The 13,537-nt window shown below is 35.0% G+C and overlaps 1 protein-coding gene across 1 annotated transcript in view; it reads left to right on the top strand.

Moving 5' to 3' along the window:
• Window positions 1-13,537, top strand: part of Dyrk3 (Dual-specificity tyrosine phosphorylation-regulated kinase 3) — a 117,891-nt gene that overhangs the window by 102,288 nt on the left and 2,066 nt on the right. The window contains exons 2-5 of the mRNA XM_085953951.1: window positions 8,516-8,672; window positions 9,918-10,103; window positions 10,378-10,480; window positions 10,883-11,000. Coding sequence (XP_085810077.1) covers window positions 8,516-8,672; window positions 9,918-10,103; window positions 10,378-10,480; window positions 10,883-11,000 — 564 coding nt within the window. The remainder of the gene's footprint in view (window positions 1-8,515; window positions 8,673-9,917; window positions 10,104-10,377; window positions 10,481-10,882; window positions 11,001-13,537) is intronic.

Raw genomic sequence — 13,537 nt, 5'->3', positions numbered from 1 at the left:
TGGAAGTATGAGAATTATCAAAAAATTATCAGTTCAATTAATATGATATGAGATAGTACCTACTTCTATTGATTTCTTTATATTTCTGAGGGCGCCACGTTCTCTGCCAGTCTTCCAAAATTTGTATTGTTAATCACCTAATTCTGAATGTTGCCATCTGCGAAAAACTAACTCGCTGTTGAACAAATCGTGAATGTGTTATCTATGGAATCCACAGACAAAGGGTGCTGTGCTGTTGGGTTAACAAAGTTTTTCGGAAAATCTTTTAATTTCAAGCGATATATTAAAAACATAATTGGGTCTCCGCCAAAACATGTTCGCGCTCTAGCGACAGAATAAATAAAATATAACTGTTCTGTGTGATTTGATTACTATAATAAATAATAGACACTCGTAAATTTGACGCCATTTCCCACAGAATTTTAAGAAGTTGTTTTTTAATTGAGACTAGAGATAGACCACTTCAGCAATATCAAAATAACAACTTTCGTAATAATTATCTTCTTAATCGCACAATTATGGATTTTATAATATGCTAATAAGTGCTGTGCATATAGGGTTATTGCGCCTGTACAAGTGATTGTTTTTTTTGCAGCAATAGTGTGTATCGCGATAATAACTGTTTACACGTAAAAGTGCTGACTGTCTCACCAATCTCATTCTTCAAGAGTAAGCGAGACGCGATGTTGTGATTTTATAGTACCTACTATTTGACAGGTCGTGAAAATCGGTTAACCTCAAAATGAGTCTGCGCGGTGTAGTTAGTTTTTTACCGGCAGGTTCGCCAATATCGTTCTACTGCGCAGGCGCATATGTCAAACAAATCCAATTTGTCTCGTGAAAATTTAGAAGTTTCCGTCTTTTTTTGATTCACGCATGCAATCTTGCAACTTGCATGATAATACGTCATGTTTACACGTGCGTTTTCTTATTATGGCCGGGATAATACGTCAGCAGTAAATCCATGCACGTGTAAACGGGGTATTATCCTACTCTATTAGCATATTTCTGCATACAAACGACGTGAAGCAATAGTATAAATTCCGCTATATCTTATATTATAATATAGGTACTTAATCATATATTAATAATGTTTTCCTGGACCTGTTGTAAAACTTGGATAATTTTAAGAAATGTTAGGATAGTACTTACTTAATGGAAAGATGAATGAATGATTCAACTTTTTATATCGCTAATTAGTATATTTTTTAATGTGTTAGAATATCTTATATTCAATAGCAAAGCTTTCCTTCATCCCGGATACCATCCGCTACAACGGAGAGATATTTAAATCGAAGATTGGATTGCATTTATATCAACAAAATATTTCACATGGTCGGCTGGCCACAAGCATTTATTTAGCACAGGAATTTGACAATTATTACATCTATCGCACGTCTTATTTATTTATACGATATAATATTTTAAAAAGCTGGCGCAGGACTAATGATTGTCCACTTCATTGCCCCGGAAATATGGGAGGAATTAATTTATGTCTTTATATAATTAATTGATATTTTCACGGTTCGTTGTTATTGTATTTTGTCTCTGGGCTGTTGTTACCTTGTAGTGTGAATTTTAACAATCAAACGGGGATGTTATCAAAACTTAATAGCCACATTAATGCATTCGTTGTCATCCTTTACCGACGCATTATTATACGAGTAATGTAATTTACGGGATATTAGTGGAAAGAGCTGCGTTTATATTGAATTTATAGCAATTTTTATAATCGTGTTGAGTAGTTCATGGATGCATGCTAGTGGCCGTGACTGTGTGTGTGAAAAGTTGACTTGTTATTATTTGATAATTACGATTGACTAATATTATGACATCACCGTTTTTATTAAAACAGGATCACATTAATAACTGTTTAATTATTTTGCATTTTGTATAAATCTAGTGTCAACGTACTCCTCGCGCCAACAACCGGTGGAGCAACTCCGATGACATTTTTTTTATACTTATATTGTTTGTGAATTTACAGTTTCGGTTTTATTTTTTGTTTTCCGTTTGCTTCGGCATTTTCCACTAATCCAAGCGCTTTTATGTCCCCACACTAAGCAAATACGTATTTATACTGAAACAACAGCGACCGTTAACCTTTTCATCGTTTTCACGGTTACGAGCCAGCCGACCATCGATTAATTTTGTTATATAGATACTTGTTGTCTCTCGTTTCTGCAAGTCACTTTCTACGTTTTATTTAGCAGATTCATCCTTCATTTTATAATTGCTGTTTTACGATGATAATTGTATTGGAAAAAAATACGACTGTAAAGGGTATTTTTTGGAAACAGGCATGCATTCGGCAATCTTCGGTTTTGCAAGCGACTCGAAATCAGTTTATCTCAGTCGCTTTCAGCTGTAAGTCTTATTCATGCGCTACACCCGCACTATAACGTATGCCTTCATCCGAAAACATAATAATACTTGATTGCCTGGATTAAATTAATGTAGCTCATCTATTTATATATTGAATTTGGAAATGAACCGATCACAGTGAATGTATTATTAAAAATAACGATAAAACTATAATATTGTAAAAAAAAAGTATCTGATTATAATCGAATGCAATTAAAATATTTTTATTTATTCCTCTTTAATGGCGCTACAGCCCAAATCGAGCTCTGACTTCCTCGATCTTCATCTTTGCCCTCTATCTGCTATCCACAAGTATACAATAATTATTTGCTATAGCAACATTCACATACGATTGTCAACAGCATGCGAAAAAAGGGCCATCGTAAACGATTATCCTCAAATACAAATGTCATTATTTCGTAAACAGATAAATACAGATAATTGTGGTTTACAAATTAATTATGTACCTACCTACATTGCAAACTGCAGCTATCCGCATATTGAATGTTCGGTACAATACATACACTATATAGTTGTACAATGGTCTATCTATACCTACATTGCAATAAGTGTGATTATTGCAAATTTGCGTTCATGTCGATTTTATATTTGAGGGAGTATCCCGGTATAGTCACTCAGTGGCTTTATATAATTCTAAAGTTCTTTTCAGGTTGGAAATAATTTCCATTAGGTTTCATTTTATATTATTATTTATATTATATATTTTCATGTTACGATATTATACTGTGGGACACCTACATTAAGTTTCTAGTGTAACATCCTTATTTGTTATTGTAGCTTATGGTAAAGCTGGTGCTGGTGCATAGCGATCATAAAGTCAACATGTTGTTAATGCACTAAATTTGTTTCAGAGTATGGATATCTATGATGTTATCCCCCCTTTGTCACCTTTCTGTCATAACGCCTTAGCAGACGTTTCAGATAATAGTCAACAACCAATGACCGTAAAACAAAATAGCTTTGCGAGAAACCTCAGCTTTGACCAGCAGGCGGATATCGGAGTAAACCAAGAATACTACTACCTACCAGCACAGGAAAATCGTTAATAATTTAGAAGTGCACATTGCGTAGAACTTAGTGATAAAATATGTGGATTATTTATACAATCATACATCTTAATTATAATAATATTAATACTTATGGCAAAATGCAGAGATGTTGATGTTAAGTTAGCTTTAACAAAGACGTTCGAATAATAATAAACACGAAACTTGATTTTCTCACTTAGACCAAGTCGCCAATATCAGCAGAGTGAGATTAACCGTAGCTTCATGATATTTTGGCACTTATCCATAACTATGCATTTTAGATCATTGAGAGAGTAAGTTGGACAAAATCCTCTTCAACCGTGATATTGTAAGCCAATGATCTTTTTTAGATGTCCTTCACCGTTGGCTAAATTATAGGTATGCCTCTCCATTCTTATGACGTATAGAAACCTAATGATATCATAGAAAGAAATAATAATGTATCTAGTACTGCTCCATAGAATGGATTTGACAAATTTCGTGCCATGTAAGGAAACCAAAGCCAATCTCCATAAACCAAGACTTTGAAGCAAGCTTTGTTTTATGACTTAATGACGGTCAGGTCATATTATCTTCGTATTATCTTCTTGGCCAGAATTGGTTTGACCCTCGTCGCGATGTCGAATCCACGATAATAAAAACAATTATTTAAATCAGTTAAATTCTATCTGCGACAAAGGTTCTAAACGGCTGTAGATTTTCCCAGAACGCGCGACAGAGTTGAAAGTGAAACGCACGAGTGAGTCAGTCTGTCTTTTCACGGGAATTCCCGACTTCAGCATGCATACATACATACTTATTCGTACCCTCGCGTACACGGATTGAGTTTCCTCGGCGGAATTGGAAATCAGGGAAAACATTTGATATGTTCTTTCGACGCTTTGAAGCATATATTTTCTTTTCGCAATAATCATTATCGTCCACCAGATGCCATCAATCCATTCCACAGTAAGAAAAAGATTCGATATATTGAGCTTACAAAATTAATGTAAAAAAGATTCTTTGGGTAAGATAACTAATATGATAAATAACAATTTTCGTTATATTATGTATTTTTTATTCTCTTATCTTATGTACGTGGGTACCTATATTATCGTGTTTGTAGAGTATGAGTTATATATATCCAAAGTCACCTTATTCTTTCACAGAATAAGAGTTATAGGTATATTACCCAAAGACACCTTAAAAATAAAGACAATAATTCTTTGAATTTTATAAATATCTCTAATTTTGAAGAGACATAATATTGTGTTATATTTATAAGAATAATCACATATTATAATAGATATAGGTACCTGTTCAATTATATATTCGTAAAAATATTTCTTTTAGCTCAGTGGAAAAATCCCTAATTGTTATATTGAACCAATGCTGTAATTATTCAAAGGTGCGCAGGTGCCGATTTCTTTCCGCGTGAATAAAGCAAGCGGGGCTAATGTGTTTGTTATCTATTTGTCGATAACGCCGACAGTGTTTAGATCGCGCCTGTTGTTTCACCATGTTTCGCTCAGCGCCCCTCGTAATCTGTCTTGTTTTCTTACCAAACTATCGAACATTAGGTACCCTTGTTTGATAAATAATATTTATATTGCGTATATCACTTTATAGTATCTATATAGCAGGGGTGGCAATAAGGTCGATCGCCAAATTTTTAAAATTTATTTATAATTTAGAAATATAATGGGACTTTATTTATTATAGGTACATTCTATGGTACAGCGCTTTATTTATTTTTCTTAGTAAGATTCTATTTTGCTTTAAAAATAATATATCTATTGTATACTAATACTTATCTTATATAATATCTATATTATGTCCTTAATTTCAGAAAAGTTAGATAGAGGATTTTCTTCTCCAAAGTAGATCTTATGTAAAAATTAGTTAACACCCATGGTATATACTTATGTTATTAGTTAAATTTTGATAACTGATTGTTGCAGTTTTAATAAGGTTTGTGAGCTCTCATTTGGTCAATTCGAACTATTGAAATAAATTGCTAATACCTATATTTTTGAAGGTTTATTTTGTAAAATATGGCATTGCAGATTCTTTTCCCGGCTTAGACGGAGAAATTAATACTAATTCAAACTCTTCTAGTGAAAAATATCAGTTTGCGTCAATGACATTGAGCTACTTTACGAGCTGCTTGTTGGCGAATTTACAATCTGCCTGTAAAGTCGTCCAATGTCATCATCGAACAAGCTAACAAGCAGATTGTAAACAATCTACTGGGAAAAGTTGAAAGCCGGTCAACTTTACATGCTACACGCGGCGTGTGGGCCTACTGCGTCTGCGCAGTAGAGCGTAGTAGCGACTTCCCGGTAAAAAACGAACTACGTTCTGTCAAAATAGTCGTTGCTGGCTTCCATTGATATACTACTGGATGAATCATATGCTTCTTAAAATGACGCCCGATTTTCAGCGAGTCGGCCTTTGTTAAAACTTATTGACTAAGCCCGATCTAGCTTGCATCTTACTCTAACTAATAGTCAGCGCATGACGACTTGCTCTGTCTGCTTTGCGTTGCAGCACCCTTAGGTTCACTATTCCAAGAACGCAAATTTAGTTTTACAGCCAGGGCAATACGGGTGAAATTCGGAAAACCATGTTAGCGGTCTTAACGCATTATACCTACAAGGAAATATTATAAGACGATATTCGTAATATCCTTTTGTGGTACATTTTTAAAATGACACTTGTATGGGAACTGCTCATCTAGTAGTATATCAATGCTGGCTTCTCAGCGAATGGAAAGTTTAGTGTGTCATCATCACAATCGCAGTAGCTGAATCGCCCGCTTTTAAATTCGGCAACAAACAGCTCGTAAAGTAGCTCAATGTAATTGACGCATTTTATATAATATTATATTCGTTACTTTTTGACCATATTATATCTACCACAGATACCAATATAAAAGAAAACTATTGTTTTTGCTTTTAATCAATACGTTAAACACCATTATTCTGTTGCTCGGTATTTTTTAAAGTCTGTGACTATTTTGCAACAGATCGACGATTTTTAGATCGATTATTCGATTAGACAATTTAGGTTTTAGATCATTAGGGAAATATAATAATCTGAAAGTCGTTGATTTTGGCACTACACCGTTATACGAGTACCTAACCCGCTTGTGTCTTGACCTCCTCACGTGGCCGCTTTCAGATTTGACTATTTTCCTTTACATAATAAATAAATAATATCTGTGTTGACATTTAAGCCTCTGTTTTAGTCCGTTGGGGTTTTCGAATTGGTATTATTTTCGGGAGACGTCACTCCTGTGGTTTTTGTGGGTGAAATGACATCGCAACACGTAGGTATCATGTAAATATCTACGTATAAATGAAATGTCATTTAAAATCAACAATGACGCGTTGGCTTATTTAGCTGTCCGTTTACGCGGTTTCACGTCCTTTCCCATTTTGGTGATTCGGGTTCATAATCCTTGTGTCCTGATTTCTGAAGTTTTGTGATTTTGTTGAATCGACTCGGGCACCAATGAACACGGCATCTGAAAAATAACAGGGTGTATCTATAGTATATTCTCCAGTTTTTTTGTAAACAGATAAAATACAGGCAATGTGATTGAAAAATCTCTACGTCCATTGCTATGAGGGACGTTATTGCAAATTTTTATTCGCATCTTTGACCTATTCTACTAACGTGTCCACTAGAGATTCTGTACGTCAGGGAGTATCCCAGTATTATACCGATGATTTATGACTGAAGCTGAAAATTGGGTTACTAAGGTCGATGATTAGATTAGCTGCCAGTCATTTCGTATTGCAGATTTATTTGAAATCAACTTTACACTATTATTGACCGTATCACTCAAAAACCGCAATCACAAGCATATTTCAACACAATTTTGATACAGTGAATCAATGACATTATTAATGGACGACGCACTCAATACAGTAGCAAGCAAGTAAATTCGCGCATTTGCATGTACCTATAGGTAGGCGTCACGCAATTTCCAGTATGCGATATCACGCATCGGGAATTTATAGCAATATGACCTCTATTGTAATGGCGTTACAGCAGTGTTTCTAATGTTTGAGCAAAACCGTTCGAACCGAACCATTCGGCAGACCCAACAAAAAGCATCCGGAATTTATAGCAATATCACCTTTATTGTAATGGCGTTAGAACAGATTATGCCATTCGGCAGACCCGACAATAAAGTGAGTGTCATTTTTTTCCCCAGATGATTCGTCCATATTAATGTCATTGCAGTGAATACAGTTCCATAAATTATTAAATGTTCAGATATTGCTAAAGTAAACCTGGAAACTTGAATTTACTATAAACGGATGGATCCATTATTATTTACAAATCGCAAACAACATTAGGTATGTCATATATTTTAATTATAATATGACAACAAAATGACACTGCAGATGCCAAAAATGACCAACTATGTTTCTGCAAGAATGTTGCAATGTGCCAGAATACGAAATATTAATTTTTGTAATACAAAACAATTTGACGAATCCCTCTATTTCAAGTCAACACTCTTGGGTTGTGATAGAGATTCACCCTATCACCCTAAACCACAGGAAGTGTATTTTTGTAATCACATCTATCACCAAAAAGATACTGTGTTTTATTACAGACTAGCTGAAGAGAGAGAGATCACTGTGTTAATTAATATACATTTTTCCTTGAGGAAACAATAATAATTACATTTTTCAATATCAAAAATTTAAATAACCTTTCTTGCAATATATCAAAATAATTCTGACAGCAGTAAATTCCAAACAAAAGAACAAATTAAAATTTTGAATCCAAAATATCTTAATCTGTGTAATTAATCTATGGTTAAAATTCAAAATTCGACGGAACAGACAAACAAACTTAACATATGTACCTACAAACTTATCTGAAGAATGGGATGGGGGAGCCATTGTCGAAAACTACCCAATCAATACTCGTAACTGGACAAAATCTGACATTCAAATGAAATTTTCAAAATGGCGTCCTATGGTAATTCGTAGTTCCATTTTTGGCTATTCTACAGATACGTTTGTAGGTCTGTACTTTGCATATATGTAGATTATTGAGTGTATACTGTGATTTAATTTAGTATTTTCTTAAATTTTCAGGTGATAGATTTTGGCAGTTCTTGTTACGAGAGCCAACGAGTGTACACCTACATCCAGTCCCGCTTCTACAGAGCACCAGAAGTTATCCTCGGAGTCCGATACGGCTTACCCGTCGATATGTGGTCGCTGGGATGCATACTGGCTGAGCTGTTTGTCGGTAAGACCCCCTAATTCTTATTTTTTTTCAGTCCATTGAGATTTTTAAAATTCCGTTTAGAGTAAACTTAATGTGGGTTTCGTCAATCTTAATTAGTGACAGTGTGTCGGCTATGTCAGGGGAAGATATATCCTGGAATGGAGGATTCGGAGGGTGCATTGGAAGACTCCTATTACATGTACGGATGACACCAGGAGAGCTACCTGACTGAGTTAAATGTGAAAATCACATGACCGAATGCTGTGAAAGGAATGTCTGGCAGTAGATATCTAGAAGAGATTTTCTTTATCTCGGTCAATGTCCACACCTTAGGTAGAGGATATGGAAATCCCACGGCACCTCCAAGAATCCCTGTTGCTCGCCAGTCTTGTGTCTGTCTTCCCAGGTTATGCCATCATACTGTAGACACCTTACGGATGGTATTTAGCGCCCATCCAGTACACTAGAATCCGGTAGGCTTGAAGAAAAGGCAGGCTAGGTTGATACCCACTTAAAACTTCCATAGCACGTGGCCGAGCCTGATCCAACATTGCATCTTCATCTTAAATGTAACATTTAAACTAGGTACATGTTTCCTATGGGGCATGATTACATTTTTAATGATAATTATATTGGTATTGTTCTTTTATGCCACTAACTGTTTGTAATGTTATGTAAAAAATGGTAAACTACCATTTATGTTTCCAAACAGAGCACATAGGTTATACTAACAGATATTTTTTTTATGAGGAATGATTATTGATTACTCTGAAGTCACTGGTTATTTGCTCTGAATCAAACACTCATTGAAAAACGCAACATGCTAATTTTGCCAGATGTGGGATCTAAATCCGGGCCTTACCCTTAGAGGCGGACATGCTACTCCGCCGTTGCTTTAATATATATAACAATGTGTTCATTTCTGCATACAATAATTTATTTGTGGCAACACTAGTATTAAATTGAATACTGATACTATCTCACTACTACTTTATAAAACCATATAATATAATTGACTATCATAGTTATATAGTTTTGTCAAAATTTAAATTAAAACATGGTTCCCAAAGAAAAACATGATTGTAAGTGTTCACTAATGCTAAACTTCATCTATGTGATTACTGTCAAATTGTCATTGAGGAGTCGCCTGATTATTTTCCTTTCCATAATTTGTGATTGAATCAATCTTATTCTAAGCCATACACATTTGCTGAAGAATCAATGAGTCAATGTGGAACATTGCTTAACATTTTTGTTTTATTTTAGGGTTTCCCTTGTTACCCGGCGAGGATGAAGCTGATCAGCTGGCTTGCATCATAGAACTCCTCGGTGTACCCCCACGAAGTTTAACGGACCTTGGTAAGAGGTCCAAAACCTTCCTGACGAGTAGAGGATTGCCGAGATATTGTACGGCGTCTACCAATCCTAACGGGACCACGGAAGTCGGAGGAGGTGAGATAGCATGCTAATGTGATAACTGTATTTTTATTATATTCAATATTTAGGACAGATTATCAACTGCCATTAAATCTTACTGAAATGAGAGAAAGATGACTTATCTTTCACTAAATTGTTTTTATGTATTCGAGCAGGTTTTACAACTAACAACCACTTTTTTACATAGTTGCATGATAAAAAATTTCATTTCCAAATGAATGCAGAAGACAATATAAAATGATAGAAATTTTTATAATTGAAATTTTACTCATATTTTGTGTTGTCATAGGTATTTCTCGGAGAGGGAAAGTGAGAGGACCTCCCGGCTCCAAAGACCTAAAGACTGTTCTCAAAGGATGCCAGGACCCACACTTTTTGGACTTCATAAAAAGGTTTATATTATATGCAATTGAGTCACCCATTTAAAAAAATCAACTTGTCCAGTTTTGACCAAAATTGAAAATGCAATTTTATTTCGTATTCAAAGTGGCATACACAGTTCTGTAAACATTTCCAAAACTAGTCTTTTGTAGTCAGTATAACGGTGAAAAATATTCAATTTCAAAATGCATCTTGTCCGTCTGGTGACAATTACCTTCTTACTTACTTTCGGACTTGTAAGTTTTAACTCAAGCCAGGATCGTTCCCAATCATATTTCTATTGAAAGTAAACATATCTGTGAGTTTAATTTAAATTACAGTTATTTATTATTAGTATTTATTGGGTTCTTGCTAATTTGCTTTAAAACTCCTTCTTTGATAAAACATTAAAGCATTGTGATCAATATTTTCAGATGTCTGGTTTGGGACCCGGTGCTTAGGATGACCCCCACAGCGGCCTTAAGGCATACGTGGCTAAGGCGGAGATTACCGAGACCTCCTGACCCTCAAGTCACTATCAAATGCACACATGTAAGAATGCTTGCTCCATTTTTTCTATACAATCGATGATCTCGAAGTTCTATTTTCTGTACCTATTGGGAGTCTCGATGGTCTTGAGGCACTGCCATATGTTTCGATTAATTGCCGGATTACGTTTAATTGAAATTCAGCTAAACTAATTTTTTTACCGGTGATAACTTTGTAAAGTATGCTACTATTTAATAAAAATAAATCTATGATGTGGAATCCAACCTTTTTATACCACTTAAGACTCTTTCGCATACACGAGAGGCTGCTCAACATCATGTCAGCTTTGTCTACCGTGCCCATATTTTTATTATAATCCACAACGCATTGTGGTTTTATAATGGGTTGTCCTGTGGCCCTATTAATTTTATCTGTCGGTACCATGGAGTCATCGTGCATGGTACTGATCATATGCACTTCCCGCCTATCATGCCATTTTAACACGAGCAATGGGCCACGGTTAAGAGATTTTACTTGTCCTTTCTTCAGTTTATCAAATTTTGGCATTGACTTTCGTGTTTTACGTACCGTGCCGCAAGCATTTGTCTTTTTTTTATGTAGAAACTGAAATAATTCTGGGCTGCTGTACCAATTATCACAAAATAGTTTATGCCCTTTACCAAAATAATCCTTCATCAAAGTGGTGACAACAGCCCCAGATATTCCCAAAAGTTCACTATCACTTATTTCGGTTTCTACACCACAATAAATAATAAAGTCTAAAATATAACCGGTTTCCACATCACAAATCACAAATAATTTGATTCCAAACCTATGTCTTTTTGACGGTATAAATTGTTTGAATATTAATCTCCCTTTAAAAACAATGATACTTTCGTCGATGCAGAGATTTTCGTTTGGTAGCATTGTTTCTTTGAATATTTTTCTGCAGTGGTCAAGAAGTGAGCGCACTTTATAAAGACGATCTCCAGTAGGGATTTGGGTATCAGAGTAATGTAGCATTTGTAGAATCAACTCATACCGATCTCTTATCATAGTTTGGCCAAATATTTTAGAATTTAATAATGGATCAGCACTCCAATGTTCTTCAATTGTGAGATGGCGATTTCTTGTCATCAACATTGATACAGCATAAAAAACATACATCTCTTCTGGGCATGTATCATACCAGGCATGGATCCTTGCATTCGGAGTGTGGGCTTGTGTGTTGAGCATATGGTTGTGGTAATTATTTGTATGGTTAACTATGGTATTCATTATTGTTTTGTTAAGAAAATGACGAAAAAATTCCATTTCTGTGGAATTTTCATTGAGCTGTACACTAGGGTTAACGCCTGAGTTGAAACTATCAAAATCGTATGTGATCGGCACGAAGGGACCCGCAGTCCACGATTGGAGTAAACTGTCTGGTGCTGCACTGGTAGACGGTTCAGCCACTCCTTCATCACTGCCTATATTGGAAGGCTCGTCAACATCGTCAGGATGTTCTACTAGCGCAGCTTCTTCATTATCACTTTCCATCTCATAGTCCGAATCCAAACATTCAACATCAGGGATAGACATTTTTATTTAAACACTAAATATGCTATTATAACTTAACAGTTTTGAGGAAATTTAAAGTTTTAATTCACTACACAATAATATTAAATTTTAATCTTAGTTCTTTATTCGACTAAAATGAGAAGAATTTTAATCATCACTTTCCTTGAAATAAAAATGAGTGGCCGTGAATTTTGAAAATCTATTCTACATTTTTTAATTTAAATTTAAATATTTTACAGATTATTATTTACTTATTCTCAATTTTTCGTATGTATTTCCATACAGTACAAAAGATTTATTATAGGAATTTTAAATTATTTATGTGTTAATAATTTCGTTTTCACTTTACAACCACTGATTTAATTCATAAAATCACTTTTCATTTAAAGAATTAACGCACATAATTAATTATTAACAGAATGGCGCATCAATAATAATTTTATAGAAAACCGTAAAAAACTTTGAAATGTATCAATCACAACACGAAAGCAATCGACTGTTGAAAATTATCACCGCACTAGCCGATTTCATGTATGAGATCATTAACATCAATTCGCGCCGGCGCAAATTGCGCAAAGCAACTAGCGGTAAATTTTGAAACCAATCATTGGAAATCTGTTTTACTCCAATATCGACAGGGTATGTGTCTTTGCTTAATTTCGAATTATCTAAGAAGTCTTATTGAAAAAAAGTCACAGATGTCAGTAAAGGAATAACCCAGCTAGTTTTTCAAACAAATTTCGACTGTATTACTCGCCGAATTACGAAAATACGGAGGTAGAAACTTATGGGCACTTCTGGATGCCCTTAGCGGTGAACGGTTTAACTATCATGGGCATTTCTAGATGCCGTTAGCGGGAGGAGGGTTAAAAATACTATATAACGTAAAAAAATAGAAAATTATATTTTAATTCTGAGCGTCTAGTGCGAGCACTTTGGGCGAGCACACTAGCGAAATGGTCTATGGTCTCGAACATTTGTAGACGAATGCGTTCGCTCGCCCACAAACCAAACGCACGGCACGCAGCTTCATTTAG

The sequence above is a fragment of the Rhyacophila brunnea genome, unplaced genomic scaffold (assembly GCF_057557595.1).
Source record: "Rhyacophila brunnea isolate RB1 unplaced genomic scaffold, BYU_Rbru_1.0 scaffold_4, whole genome shotgun sequence".
Lineage (NCBI taxonomy): Eukaryota > Metazoa > Arthropoda > Insecta > Trichoptera > Rhyacophilidae > Rhyacophila > Rhyacophila brunnea.
This window is presented reverse-complemented; position numbering and strand designations above follow the sequence as displayed.